Raw genomic sequence first — 15845 nt, forward strand, 5'->3', positions numbered from 1 at the left:
TACAGATATTGGGATGTTAATGGCTTGTCTTAAGTAGCTGTTGTGAACTGCTTGAATCCTCTTCTTTGTAGTATTACAGGTGTGTCCCCATGCGAGAGATGCGTATGTAAGTATCGGAAGAATAATACTGTTTATTAATCTCATTTTGGTTTTTATCCTTAATTTGCTTTTTCTGTCTGTGAGTCCCCTAATGGATACTTTAGCTATGTTGGCTTTTGCACTGTGGCGTCTACGTACTTTTTGAATGTGAGTCCTTTATCCATGATGACTCCAAGGTATTTTGCCTCGCTTTTCTACTCGATGGGATTATTCTGTACCGTAAGTTGTTCCTATGGTTGCTGATGTTTCTTTTTGAATAGCACCGCTTGCGTTTTGTCGAAGTTTATGGCGATTTTCCATCTAATACTCCACTCCTCGATTTCGTCCTACGCGATTTGCAGGTTGTTTACTGCTATGTCTACATTTCGGTGCTTGGCCGCTATTCCAAGTGTGCAACATTTACCACGACACTGCAGTGTCGTGGTAAAGGTTTAATAGTATTCCTGGTGTTCTGGGAACGTCTGCGGTAAATATTGAGTACAGCAGGAGAGACAGGACCGCTCCCTGTGGCGCTCGAGCCTCCGGGGTTCCGAGTTCTGACAGGACTTGCCCTATTTGAACTCTGAAGCTCCGGTTTCTCAAGTAGGAAGAGACTAGTCTCGCCATTGTGCTGTAGCCATATCCTCTCATTTTGTATATCAGCCCTTTATGCCAGACTCTGTCGAAGGCTTTGCTTACATCCAGGACGGCTGCTCCTGTGTACTGCTTATCGTTAAATCCATCTGCTACGTACTTTGTTAATCTGAGTACTTGCAGCTCGCTGGAGTGGTCTGCTCTGAAGCCAAACTGTGCTTCTGGGATTATTTTAAGCCTGTCCGTTTCAGCTTGTAATCTGCTTAGGATGATTCTTTCCACAATTTTTCTAATTGCTGAAAGTAAGCTAATTGGCCTGTAGTTTTGCGGGAACTTATTGTCTTGTTGTTAGTTAAGAATACTATCGCTCTAGCCGGTAGGTATTTTAAGGCTCTGTTTATTATTTGGTTTAGGCCTGGGGCTTTCTTAGGTGAACTATTCGTGGTCAGTTCGTTTATCTCCTCCGGTGATGTTGAAGGGATGATGTTGTTAAGGTCCTCAGGCCTTTGTCTCTGTTCCTCGACTTCTTCGGTGAGGTCGAGGTCTTCATCTGGGTGGGAAAGCACCGATTGCACATAAATATGCAAAATATATATAAAACCCACTGACTTTCAAGGACTTTCTGATTTTTAGACCTTTATGTACCGATAGATTTTGTACCTTCCGTAATAACCTGGATTAACTTAAATTTTTTAGAAACGAGTTGTCTTCTGATTTTGTGCAGGAGTTAATTGAATTTTATTCTAAGGTGAGTGCTATCATTATTTTATTAGTTGTTTTGTTTTTATATATCTTATAATATTTTATATGTAACAGACTAAAACATTTTATACCATTTAAATTTGTAAATATCTAAATTGACGAGTGGTAATATTACTTTTCGAAATTGATGTAAAATACTGGGTTTAAATTTATCAATGCATTTTAACTTACCCTGTATCCGACTTGTATAGTTTATGGAGGATAATGATATACGTTAGAGAATTCGTGCTATCATTCTTAAAAGGACAGATTATAACTTGAATTTTAAAAAATACTTATAGCGAAGGATTAAAAAAAATGAAATATAAACAATAATTTTTTGAGCTAAGAACTAGGAAACAAAATATAAAAAGTATCGCGATTTTTTACATATATCTTAAACACGACACAATGTATCTCTATTTTCTTTAAAAATAAATATTGCATCACAAAATTTAGAAATTCCAGTGAACATGCAAAAATTCGTGCCAAAACTTCTGAGAGGATACAACAATTTACAAATAAACCAGATCGTGGTCTGTAGGTCGTCTAACTTTTTTTTGAAAACTGTCCAAGTTATAATATCTATTTGCATACGCACAGACAGTTAATTCATTTTTTCGTCTGCCCACGTATCCATTTCAATGTTTGGATGAGATATAGCACGCTGCACGATTAAAAGATCGTCAAATATTTGTTACGCGAATTAATATATGAACTGTCACTATTTCCAATGGTCTTCACTAAAATAACACTTTAACTCCTGGGCCTATTTATCCGCATAAGTTGTCACAGCCTGACCACTTTTTTTTCATGTTCTTTAATAAAATGCTTTATATGTATGAGTTAATTCATATAATGACATTTTTTTTATTTAAAAAGGGCTTTGTAGGGTGTGTTTATTTTTGATACACGCAGTTCACCTAGACGACTTTTCATAATGTCATTACCCATAGCCTATATGTATTGAAATTGATACACATTATTTATGAAACTTTATTACGAAAAAACCTAAGCAAACATCTAAACAAATTATTTTAAATATACATTATGTGTTTTAAAAAAACAAATGTTACACATAAATTTTTTTTCTCTACATTCAGTGCCAGTACACCTAGTGTTGCACTGTTTGGAATTCTTAGATGCATGTGCGCGACCAAAGGATTTTGCCAGTGTGGTGTAACATATAACACATCGTCCTCTTTGGTCATATTCTTCCAGTCTATGGTGTGTTTGTTGAGGGTTTGTAACATTATTGTCTTTGCAAATGGCAGTCACTAATTCTTCGCGAAATTGTGTTACACCCATATTTTTGTTCAAAGCTTTGTTGTACAGAATTATCCTACCTACTGTAGGAAGCTTTTTGATCAGAGATGTCAATGTAAGATTTAACAGAATTATATTCTACTATTTTTTTTTATTCCTGATTTTGTACGAACGTCGACCATTTCTGGACAAGATTTTGTAGTCAAAAATGTTACCTCTGTTTTGTCGATCCATTTTCCTACAATAACTTTTGTGTTGCTCTGTAGCGCCATCATATCTCCTTTATTTAGCTTTGCTTCAAACACTGACTTAGGATTGTATTTCCTATTTTTTTTTTACGAAGTGTTTCAATTAGATGAATATTGTTATCATTTAGTTCGTGTGCCAAATTGACACTAGTGTAAAAATTGTCTGTAACCAAAGTTCTTCCTGAGTGTAGAACTTTACTTACTTAATCAGTAGAACCCATTTGTACCTTTCGGTGTTGGGCCGTTTACAATACAATTCATTAAATTACAATATTTGACAGTCTTCAGTAACCAAAGTTCTTCCTGAGTGTAGAAAAGGTTGCATTAATTCCATGATCACTAGGGATGCTAGTGATTATTCCTTTGGTCTTTTTTGCTTTCCGCCATAAATTTTTGCTTGATATGTGTAGCCGCCTTTTCCGCAGAGTTTGAAAACTTTTTCTCCATATTTATTACGTTTGCCAGGTATGTACTGTAAAAATGACAAACGTCCTCTAAAGGGAATCATCGATTCATCAATGCAAACGTATTTGACTGGTACCAAAGCAGATTGACAACTTCTATTGAACGCCTGCAACAATGGTTCAACTTTGAACAATCTGCTTCCTTCGGGACAAGCTTCATTATCTGAAAAATGGAAGCAAGCAAGAAGAGCTTCAAATTTACACCTCGACATGTTTGTCTTCTTGTATATTGAGCAATGATGGATAAAATTAGTGCTCCAGTAATCTCGTAGTCGTGGTTTTGTATTCAAACCCATCCATATCAAAATTCCCAAAAATTTTAATATTTCTTCTCTGTTAGTATCATTCCAGTTAGTGAGATATGAATTTGTCTTAACGTTTTCACGATTTATAGCATCAATAATTTTTTGTTCGGCATATCGATTTGTTTCCTGCACTAAAATATCGAGTATCTCGTCTGTTAGAAGTAGTCTATAAAATGTTAAAGGTGTATCATTTTCCCTACTTTCTACAACTGTACCAAAAGAAGTATTTTTATGTATAACGTCGAATGTATTCAAATTTCCATCAACATTGTTCTATATAACATTTGCCTGTAAATTCCCTATATGAGGATTTACCATATCTATATTATTTAGATCTTCAATTTCAGATTCACTTTCGCTTATTTGCAAATTTAACTGTTCATCTTGAATTCTAGGTTGACTTAACATTATTTCCACTTGTTCCACTTTCTGCTGTTTTGTTTGTGGTTCAAAATCTGAAGAGTATTCACTGCTATCGGAAATATCAGTGTATAATGGATCGACATCTGAGTCATCAAATTTACAATCACTTATTTCGCTAAGATTTTCAGCCAGATGCTCAAGTTCGTATAAAGGAAGGTATCTCTTGTTATTTTTAGACATTGTACATAAACAAACCTGACTACAATAAAGGTCTAACAGTAACTGGTATGCCACATGCCACTCGCCGATTTTGTGTCTCCAAATTTTATCTACAATGTTGCCGATTTTAGTATGCTAGGATTACCGAACTAACATTGAAAATTGGTTACCACAGCCTAAAGGAATGATAATACACGTATAAATACATTACAACTGCGTTCGGACCACATACACAGTCGCTTGAATGCGTTCTACTCTTGTGTATCAAATTCATACACATAGGCTCAGGGAGAGTACCTGTTGTGTATTATATATTATACACATAGGAGTCAAAGTGATGATAATGGATAAGACATCGACTGGAACGGCAAATATATTAAATTTGAATATAGGAAACGGCCAAATTTCTTACTTCGATAAATTTATTATTAATTTCAAATAATGGAAAAAGGAAAGTATTTTTAAGTGTGTAAACATTTAGTTCCTCTTTAGTGCCAAATCCTTTTCTAAATCCCGGTTGGTTTCCTATTATTCTATCGTCTAGTTTTGTTATAGACACGTTTATGTATTACTCGCAAATTATAGGGGGAAAGAATGGAATTGGAATTGGTAGGAAGAAATATTCGTGAAACATTCGAACCAATTAAACAACCTTTGATTAATATAATTTTGAGAAGAATTTCCGAAGTGGAAATCGAAACGTTAAAATAAATATATTTTAAACTAAAATTATGGTTAGTTCCCAGTAAAATTAGTAAATAAGATTGATGATGATTCAAATCGGATTAAACATGGTGACACGAAAAGATAAGACAGTAAGAAATACTACAAATAGATCAAATTGGTTTGAAATATTTGATCATAAGTAAAGTTTAGCAGTGATATTAATGCATCAAGGATATAAAAACGTTTAATGATAAAACATAACTATGAACATTATTTTAAAGCTTATTTTGTCTGTGATAATACTTTGTAAGCATATTTATGGTTAATTTCCTTTATTTAGATATATTTAGAGACCCAGGTGTACAGAAAACCAACAAACACCAACAGATATCTAAATTATAAATCAAATCACAATATCAATGTTAAAAAGAGTGTGGTAAGATATTGAGATATTAAGATATTAAAGATTCATAAAAAATCCCGAAAAATACTCATTATAAATTATATAAATTGTTTACATATTTTTATTAGATCAATTAGAAACTAGAACACGTATTGTATAACATTTAAACACATTCTTAAAGCAAAGTGCAACCTTGCAGGCTAGCAATTTCAATAATATCTGGCCCAGTGAAAGAGCCAATTCGTCATAGGTGTTATGATATATAAAGAGTAGACGAGGAATCAATAATATAAGTTCGTTAGTCAGTCATAATAGTTAATTTATTCGAAATGTATTAAGTATGTGTTAAGTAATGTGATCGATACGCTATTCCGTATGTATATAAGTAATCAATAAACGAGATACATCACAAGTTAAATATGTAGTTGTTATCCCTCATCCAAGGCAAAATGTAGTTACATTCGAGAAATATAATTGATTTATACATTGGCGGTATGATGAGATGCAGGATTTGTTTACCAAGTTATCCAGGCATATCTTTATTCTTCTTATTCTTCTATTACATGGTGACCCTGCCATCTACTATCCTTATTCGTTTTTATTATAAGGGACTCATAGAAAATGATTATCCTTTGTCGTTTATAAATAAGGAATTTTCAAGAATAGACCAAATGGAACAGAACAAATTAGAACGGGATCCTATAACATTTACAAGAAATAATACGAGGAAAATAACAATACCATACATGATATCAGAAAAGATTTGAAACGATAGGAAATACATTCAACATTTTAACAACATTCAAAAAAACAAACACATTGAGATATATTGTATATAAAATCAACCTAACAATGAACAAGAAAGAACAAAGAATTGTATTTATAAAATACCTTGTGAATGCGAACATTTTTATTTAGGTGAAACTTCAAGACCACGTGAACAACAATCTTATATTAAATATAGAGAATTTGATAGATCGAAAATATGTTAAACATATAGTGTTCTTCTTCTTCTTAAAGTGCCCTCTCCTAAATGGAGGTTGGCTACTACAATTTTAAACTCTTCTCTATCTTCAGCTGTTCTTATTAGCTGTTCAAAATTTAGCCCTGTCCATTGTCGGATGTTTCTGAGCCACGATAGTCTTTTCCTTCCTAGGCCTCTGTTTCCCTTGATTTTTTCTTTCACTATAAGTTGGGCATATTGGTACTTATTATTTCTCAGTATGTGGCCTAGGTATGATGTTTTTCTAACTTTTACTGTGTTAAAAAGTTCTCTTACCTTGCATATTCTATGCAGCACTTCTTCGTTTGAGGTATGCGATGTCCATGAAATTTTGAGTATTCTCCGGTAGATCCACATTTGAAAGGCCTCCAATTTATTTACGGTTGATGTTTTAAGGGTCCACGTTTCAACTGCATATAGAAGAGTCGACCAGACGTAGCATTTTGATAAACGTAGTCGAATTTCGAGTTTTATTCGAGAATCACAAAGCAGTTTTTTTATTTTTTCGAAAGATTTTCTGGCCTGTTCTATTCTCGATCTTATTTCTAGATCAGGATTTAGGCTGCTATCGATCCAACATCCCAGGTACTTAAATCTATTGACCTGTTCTAAAATGTGCCCATTTCTTGTGCAAGGTTGAGGTACGTTTTGGTTTTTTCGGATTGACATCACTTTGGTTTTTTTAATGTTTATTTTCATACCAAATTGCTCACAGGTCGAGTTGGTCTTGTCGATGAGTCGTTGTAGACCTAAGTCGGAATCCGCAATTAACACTGTATCATCGACGTATCTGATACTGTTGATATTTACGCCATTCACCTTGGCTCCATCCTTGGAATCCTCCAATGCTTCTTTAAATAGAAACTCGGAGTAAAGATTAAACAGCAGAGGCGACAGAACACATCCTTGTCTAACTCCCCTCCTAATTTCTACTTCTGCGGATGTGGAACCTTCGATCCTAACTCTGGCGTTTTGGTTACAGTACAAGTTTTTTAAGAATTTGATGTCTTTTCCATCTAAACCGACTTCTTGCAAACGTTCTAATAGTAGGTCGTGTCTTACTCTATCAAATGCTTTTTCGAAGTCTATAAAGCATATAAATATATCTTTCTGTTGGTCGTAGCATTTTTGGGCGAGAACTAGTAAACTGAACAGTGCTTCTCTCGTTCCCATGCCGGTTCTGAACCCAAACTGATCGTCTCCGATGATTGTTTCGCACTTTCTATAGTGTAGAAAGATTCAAGTATAGTCCTGAAAAAAACAGATGGTAAAAAGGGAAAAATCAAAGACACTGCTCTAATTATGTTAAATGAATCCAATTTCGTCGCAAATTCCTCGGAATAATGTAGTAAGATCTGGTTACCCATATTTAACGAGAAAAACAATAGAAAGAAAATACCACTATTAGTCAATAACATATCAAGATTGGTGAGAATATTGAAATAAAATAAATGTACGACAAATCTCATGCTATGATTTTTCTGACGGATATTTTTAAGTTGAAGTTGAATGTTGAAGTTGAAGTTAAATATTTTTCATGTAATTGAATAAACTTACAATAAAGTCGTCCCAGGAACGCAACTCAAAATATTGGCAATATTGTTTTAAAGTCATCTACTTTAAAATGTATAATGTATATTTGAATTTTTAATATGAATGAGTAAGAAATAATAAAACTATTAGAAGAGTTTTTTATTACTAAGCAACACAAACAAAATTCGTTTAATTTATTAATGTTTTGTATTTGGAAATCGAAACGTCAAATAAAACTTAATTTTAAAGTAAAGTTGTGGCTTATTCTCAACAAAAATAGTAAATTCCTTTATTTTGTTTCAGGACCTGACAGTAACTGACGATACAGTTCTAGAAGAGCATAATGAAGATCCTTCTTTGCTGCAAATGCGACTTATTGGAGATGGAGGTAAGAGAGACAAATCTGTGTTTATTGTAGACTACTTGTAGGATATATCGCCCGTTGAAATTTAATCCATTTCAAAGATAAGCGTGTCTAATTAATCATTACTTCATTAATAAATTCTATTATAATTCGATAGGGATTACCGCTTTTATAAACAGATACTCGGCCTCGATTGCCATATGTACAGCTGGTTCCTAAAAAACTGATACGACTCTTAGTAAGAGTTAATCATTTTGAGCAGGTCTAACATTATATTACATTTATTATGGCAGACAAATAATAAAATAAACAAACAAACAACAAACAATAGATGTTACATAATTATTCATAAATTTTAATAATTATTAAGGTCTAAATTTTGATATTATTTTGAATTCCTGCATTTTATAAAGACTATATAAATGATAGTTTTTACATAAAATAGGGTTGTTATTTTTATTATTATTAAGGAATAAAACAAACCACTTAACTCAACAATATATTAAAGCAAGAATTTTAAATTAATTGTAACGATAAGACTACCAAAGAGAATTGAAATACTATTATAAAAATAATACCTCAATCAACCATGAGAGCTTATCGTCTATGCTTCGCCTAGCTCAGTATCTCAAGTGTGAGTTCGTTTTGTCTTAAACTAGGAATGAAACCTGCACACTTAGGTGATAGCAAATAAAACAATTACGTAACTAATCATATTTATTAAAAATAAAAAAAGAATATTTAAGTAGGCAAAATATTTAAGTAGTGCAGTTATTCAATAAATAGTTTCTTAAAATATTCAGTAAAATCTTCTAAGGAATATCAAGTTATTCCATATTCTCCAATAGTGTTTCAATACAGCCAATAAAATCTTTAGTACTTCCAATAAACCCATGAGAATTCTGCAGACCATAAAAATGAAGCTTATATTAATTTTTGCCTTCTTTTATAAATTTCAAAAACAGACAAAATATTATATTACCACTATGTTAGAAAAGTTGATTGACAGAAAGTAGGTAGATTAAACTGAAGTTTACACAGATGATATAGGACGTAAGCCCATGATGGAATTAGCTTTTCTGTCAACATATCAGAACAGAATATTTAGTCTACCAGACAGAAAGAGAGAAGGCAAATATTTATTCTACCGAAAAGAAAGAGAAAGAAAAGAAAGGCAGAGGGCGCCAAGTACTTTTTGAAGAAAAAATAGTAAAACCGAATCTGAAGGCAGGAATTAATAAATTAATACAGAAATTAAAATAAAATAATTATTTAAATATAAATTAATAAAAATGTGTTATAACGTTACAAAATTAAAAGATAACTGGGCACTATCAGAGGCAGCTAAACATATTAACATAAGCAGAACCACAGTTTCTCTATTAATAAAAAATGGAGGGAACAAGAAACTCTCGAAAGAAAGCGTGGGTTTGGAAGATCAAAACTAGGTATACTAAATTTAGGTATGTAAAAATAAAATTATTTTTTTGTAATATTTCCATCAGCATTGATAACCGCTTGTAGTCTTCGGTCGATTTGCGTGAAACTAACTATGAAATTGTCTTCTTCAGAGAGTTCTTCCCAAACCTTTTGTATACCGTGCCACAGCTCTTTAGCATTTTGAGGTATAAAATTACGCCGATACAACCGTTTTATAATAACACCCCACACATTCTCAATTGGGTTTAAATCTGGACTGTAGCTGGGTCATGGTAAGGTTTCGATGTCTGGAGCCACTGGTTTATTATATTTGCAGTGTGAACAGAACAATTATCTTGTTGGAGGATAAATTTTTTTTCTGGTTACGACTGTTCTACACTGAGAAACATGATGTTTTCTAGAATATTCAGATAAGTCTGCCCAACAAACCTGCCATCAATACGCCATACCATTCCCATTCCTCTAGATGAAATCCATCCCCATACATTGGCGCTAAAATGACCAGTTGCTCGATATCTCAACATACAGAGGATTAAATCTATTAATATCTGGTCTATACACTCCAATTTTGCTCTTTTTAGAAGATTGAAAAAATTTTTCATCTATAAACATTACCCTGTCCCAAAAATCTTGATTTTGTAGCTGCTGGTTTAAAGCAAATATAAGCCTGCTTCTGTTGTGGTGTAAGAGCTTGTTTTTTTTTGCTGCAGTTTGGTACCTAAGACTCGATGCTTTAATTCTGCGCCAAGTTGTTGGCTTTCTTCCCGGAAACTGTAACATAATTCTTGCAGTTTTCGCATCTTCAAAAGTATTCTCTTCTAATCTCTCCAAAAGCGTACGATCTTCATGAGCGGTAGATATTTTTGGTCTTCCAGGACCTTGCTTTCTTTCGAGAGTTTCTTGTTTTCTCCATCTTTTATTAATATTAAAAACTGTTGTTCTGTTTACGTTAAAATGGTTCGCTATGGCAGATAGTGACCAACCATCTTCTAATTTCCTTACAATTCTAGCTTTTAGTTGTTTGCTAGCATGTGGAGCCATTTTTTTGGGATTGAACAGAATAAATTATCTGACAAATTTTAAGATTTGGCTGTGGGCAGTGACAGCGACAGTATGTAAATAATAAGGATTCATCCTTCAAAATACACTGCTCAATTTTCTACCGAGTCGTGTCAGTTTTTTTAGGAACCAGCTGTACCTTACGACTGCTACGTAACTGACAACACCAATTATAAAAGTAGAAATAGTCTACTTCAACACATGGAACTGTGAGTTATGGGATAATTTTGTATGAGAAACATAGAAAGAAATTATGAAATCAGAAATGAAACTTAACAATTTTTGGTAAAAAAACAACAATTCCTAAACTTCAATTTAGAGAGGACTCTGTGCGCACTAATCAGAAATTTCAAACGGTTAAAGGCAAAAGGGTAACAGAACTATATCATATTTGCATATTTATTATATAAATTTATGTATTTTACATGTTTTTAGAGGATGGTTTGACAGTAAATGTACATGTTCTTATTTTACTGCCTTCTCTTGTGATTTTTCATTTTTTATTCAATCAAAAACAATCCAAGGCAATTTTATTTTTAAGCTAATTTATGATTTTTAAGTTCCTAAATTTTAAAACTGCCAACTCTGACTAAATTTTTTTCTCGATATACGATATAATTAATTTTCTATATAGGTCTATATTTGATACAGACAAAACAAAAACAAAAAATTCATTACACATCGATCATCACTGCCTAGTGTCGTCCATCAATAAAAATCGTTCTGTTGGAGTTTTAGAGTAAAGAGTAAAGAATATTGAAAATTTAATTAAATAGAGTTTCGATACATCTCATTAATTTATACTTTTTGACATTTTAATTATCAGAATTGGGCCGACCCTTTAGCAAATTCCAATCACAAAAATATCGTTTTGGATATGAAACTTAAACTGAAAAATATTTTTTGTTTTTATTGAGAAGTATTGTTATGACGTTGTTTCACTGAGACGAGATTATTCCATTTTCAAGCCATAGATTAAATAAGTCTTTAATCTGTTTAAATAGTGTTTCTCCTCCAGATTTTAAAGCCTCTATCACTACGTCGTCTTCTCCAGGGGCATTGTTATTTCTAATGTATCTTAACAAGTTTCTGCTTTTTTTTAGTTATATCCGGCTGAAGCTCTGGTCCTTGGTTGATATCACTTGTATATAGATCAGTGTAAAAGTTTTCTGTTATTTTCAGCAGTTTTTCTCTATTTGTTGTTGGGAAACCTTGGTTGTCTTTTAGTTTAAAAATCTCTCGTTTTCCGTGACAGCTTTCTTCTTTACAAGACCATATTTTTGTTCTCTAAAAAAATAATGATAAGAAAAGTAAACTAAAATACGAAAAAAGTCTTAATAACGACTGTTTCCATCTCTACTATGTATAACAGCCTCATATCGTTGGCCCATACTTAAAAGTAATTGCCGTATTTCATTTTGGTCTAGTTCTCTCCAAATCTGGATCAGCCTCTCTCCCACTTCCTGTAAGTTGTTTGGTTGGATCGGTGTCGCTATTAATCGCCTACCAAGGATATCCCAGAGATTATCAATCGGATTTAAATCCGGACTATGTGCTGGCCATTCCATAGTGTTAATTTATACCTTTTCTAGATAATTTCTGACGATCTGTGCAGCGTGAGGTCTGGCATTATCTTGCATTAGTAAGAAATTTTCACCGATATAAGGAGCGAATGGTACTACATGTTGCTCCAGGATCTCCAATATGTACCATTTAGCTGTAACAGTTTCATTTTGTATGACCACTAGGTCCGTACATGCGGTCAAAGAAATACGACCCCACACCATAACGGATCCTCCACCAAAAAATGTGGTGTGTGAAAGTTACACTGAGCATATCGTTTGTTGGGTCGTCGCAACACACGAACACGTCTGTCGTTATTGTACAAACAAAATCGGGATTCATTAGTAAATAGCACTTGTTCCCAGTCAGCCTCTAACCAATTAACGTGTTCTCTGGCAAAATGTAGTCTCCCCCGTCGATGCTCTGCAGTTAATAGAGGACCTTGGGCGGCAATCCTAGGTGTTAAGTTGTATTGCCTAAGTCGCTGGCGAAAAGTTTCAGTACTAATTTGTATAGTATGCACGTCTCGAAGTTGAATTTGTAGACTTCTATGTGTTACAAAACGTTGTCAAAGAGCAGAAATTCTTAAAAATCGATCTTGAATAGGGGTAGTTACCCGGTTTCGTTTTTGCCCTAGTCTGCGAGTATGATCCCCTGTTTCGAGGAATCTTTCTAACACCCGTGAGACGGATGTGTGGGACACATTAAACCGACGACCAATTCTTCAGCAACTCCAACCTTCTTCCGACAGTATCACTACTTGGGCACATTCATCTCGGGCTAAATTACGTGATTGACGCTCCATAATAAACACAATTAACAATAATCAACAATTAACCAGTAGCCGAATGAAATTCGTGAACACTTGGAAATTAGTATATTTATGGAATTAGTACATTTTTTGCTTCTTTTTGTTTTGTTATAAAAAAAACTATAGCGATAAAACACAGTAAATAAATATAGAGTGTACGAATGGCATTTACATGGGACTTGCAAAATATAACATTACAATGGAAATTTTTGTTAACTCTAATAAAATATTTTAATATTTCAAAGTGGTGCGTTAATTTCTTGGAGAAGTGTATTTAGATATTACTTTGTTCAGCTCTTTTAGGTCTTTAAATCTTTCGTATTTTTGTCTCTTTTTTATTTCGAAAGATATTCGTATTTTTGATGAGTTTCTGTTGATTTTCGGTATTTTGTTTGCCCTGTTGTTTTTTTGCTTCTTTGATGGTTTGAATTATGTTGACATCTATAATTGTATTAAGTTTACGAGTCTCAAAAAGGCTGACATTCCATGTTCCAATTTTTATACACTTTCCGGTGGTTCTTAGCATCTGACCATTGAGGTCTATCCAAACAATTCCGAAACAGCCAGCTGCCGCCTTTCAATATTAGTTTTAGTCCACGTTAAGTATTTCATTTCCAACTTGCCACGTATATCTAGAGGTCATTATCCTATTCACCACCTAAGATGACGCCTAATGGTCATAGGCGACTAGCAGACCTATGAAATAAAGACTAAAATATTTATTATAGAATTTTTGTACAGAAATGTACCGATCATTGATTATATGGATGTCGTTTTCGGTCCAAATTAGATATAAAGAAAAGTGTTACATGAGTAAATAACATTCGAAGCGTAAAAAAGTTCCACTCTGGAGTTAATCAAATAGTCTATCAAAAACCAACAGTAAATATACAAAGTTGCGCCGGTCTGTTCTTTGATGTAAACGAACGAAAAGAGAGAAAGGGAATCGAGTATTAAAAGAAAAGCGACCAAACACTTCGTCGTCGGTTTTATCCCCAACACTAACTGTATTAATAAAACTTTGATGTTATGATGGAAAAACTTTGCCGGCAAGGAAAATCTATTGGAAAACTTCATGAAAGTTATAAAAAGTTTCCAACTGAGAAGGAAACTAATTTTAACGGGCGTCAAAAGTTCTGGAACTTTCTTCGGACAACTTTTGCGGAGAGATGAATATTAAAGAATTGTGAAGTTAGTAAATATAGGGCTTTTCAACAAGTAATTCTAACTTTAGGATAACAATGAATCAATCTGGTATAATGTAGCTCTCAAAAACTTCAATTACTTTAGCATAAAAGAAATTTAATCTTATTTCTGTCCTAACTTTTTAAGAAGTTTTCTACACTTGTTATGTAAATTTTAAAAGTAAACTTCTGTCTTAAGTGTTTTAAATTTCTGGTAAACTATTTTTGCATGCAATTCTTTTGCAACATCTACTTGAGCACCTGTACTGTGGATTACTGTATACACAACCGCTAAATAAATAATTATAAAATCAAACTAAATCTACTTTAATAATTATAATTATAAGTTATAATACACAATTTTTGGTTCATATAGATTATCTTGTTCTTTTTAATTACAGTGTTTTGTGTGCTACACTTCTTCCTTTCGGTGTGTCATTTTGGATTCGTTTTAGTGTTTATATTAGTTTAGTAATTGTATAAAAAATATACCAGTCAACACTTGTTACATAGGGCAGACTGGGCTTTCACTTAAGAGTAGGCTAACTTCACATCGTAGTGTTATTAACTTATCGAAACATTCTTACACCTTAGCACAACATACTCGCATCTAAACACAGGGTTCACTTTAAAGAGCTTAAAATTATTTGTAATGAAAAGGATTACTCTAAAAGACAGTTTTTGACAATGTTTTATGTACTTAAACATGGGACTGCACTCAGTAGAAATCCAGTAACTAGTCACTTACTAAGAGTAACTAGTCAAATATATCACTCTTTAATTCTAAATACTTCAACTAAACTTTTGAACTTACAGATTTCATAAATTTTGAAATACATACCTACTACTTTGATTCTTAAAATAAATAAATAAATGAATATATAATAAATAAATAATTAAATAATAAATATATACATACATAAATTTTACATACATAGTTTTTGATTTGATTGGTGTAGTGAACCTCAGATTAATTACTATGGTTTATTTTTATAGTCAAATTTTATTTGTTAGAGTCAAATGAAATGTCATTTCTTGAATGTTCGGTGAGATTCAGATTCATTAACTTTGCAAAGCAATAACTTGTTGAGTTCTATTTCTTTGTGAGATGGTTAAGGGATAATTTTGTGAATACACTGGTAACTATTTCTTTGCTTTAATTTGAAACAACGTGGTCATACTATGACACCTAAAGTTAAATATAATCCTTTTATTAACGATAATTACACACCATCAGTGTTTTGGGATTCTGTTTGTCCTCCATGTTAAAAAGTATATATTCGCTTACACACTTTTTTTACTTCTGTTCTTTGCAACATTTACAAAAACTGACTTCGTTCCTGAAAAACTGAAACTGAAAAAAAAAACTGAACGTGTAATTGCATGGTTCCTGAGTGAATGTAGGTTTCACTTTCATCTTTTTGTAGATGCAAATTCTAGTTATTCTTTGTAATTTTCTCTAGGAATGTAAACTCATTGATTTACTTTTAGAATAACTAATGATGTGTATATACGAAACGTCTTCAATAACGGATGAAGTA

General features: G+C 32.8%; 1 protein-coding gene across 1 annotated transcript in view; it reads left to right on the forward strand.

Annotated features, from left to right (window-relative positions):
* The window catches only part of LOC140438392 (uncharacterized), an 802897-nt gene that overhangs the window by 426657 nt on the left and 360395 nt on the right, over window positions 1–15845 (forward strand). Inside the window, exon 5 of the mRNA XM_072528074.1 lies at window positions 8187–8271. Within this exon, the coding sequence (XP_072384175.1) occupies window positions 8187–8271 (85 nt within the window). The remainder of the gene's footprint in view (window positions 1–8186; window positions 8272–15845) is intronic.

Source organism: Diabrotica undecimpunctata, chromosome 4 (assembly GCF_040954645.1).
Source record: "Diabrotica undecimpunctata isolate CICGRU chromosome 4, icDiaUnde3, whole genome shotgun sequence".
NCBI lineage: Eukaryota > Metazoa > Arthropoda > Insecta > Coleoptera > Chrysomelidae > Diabrotica > Diabrotica undecimpunctata.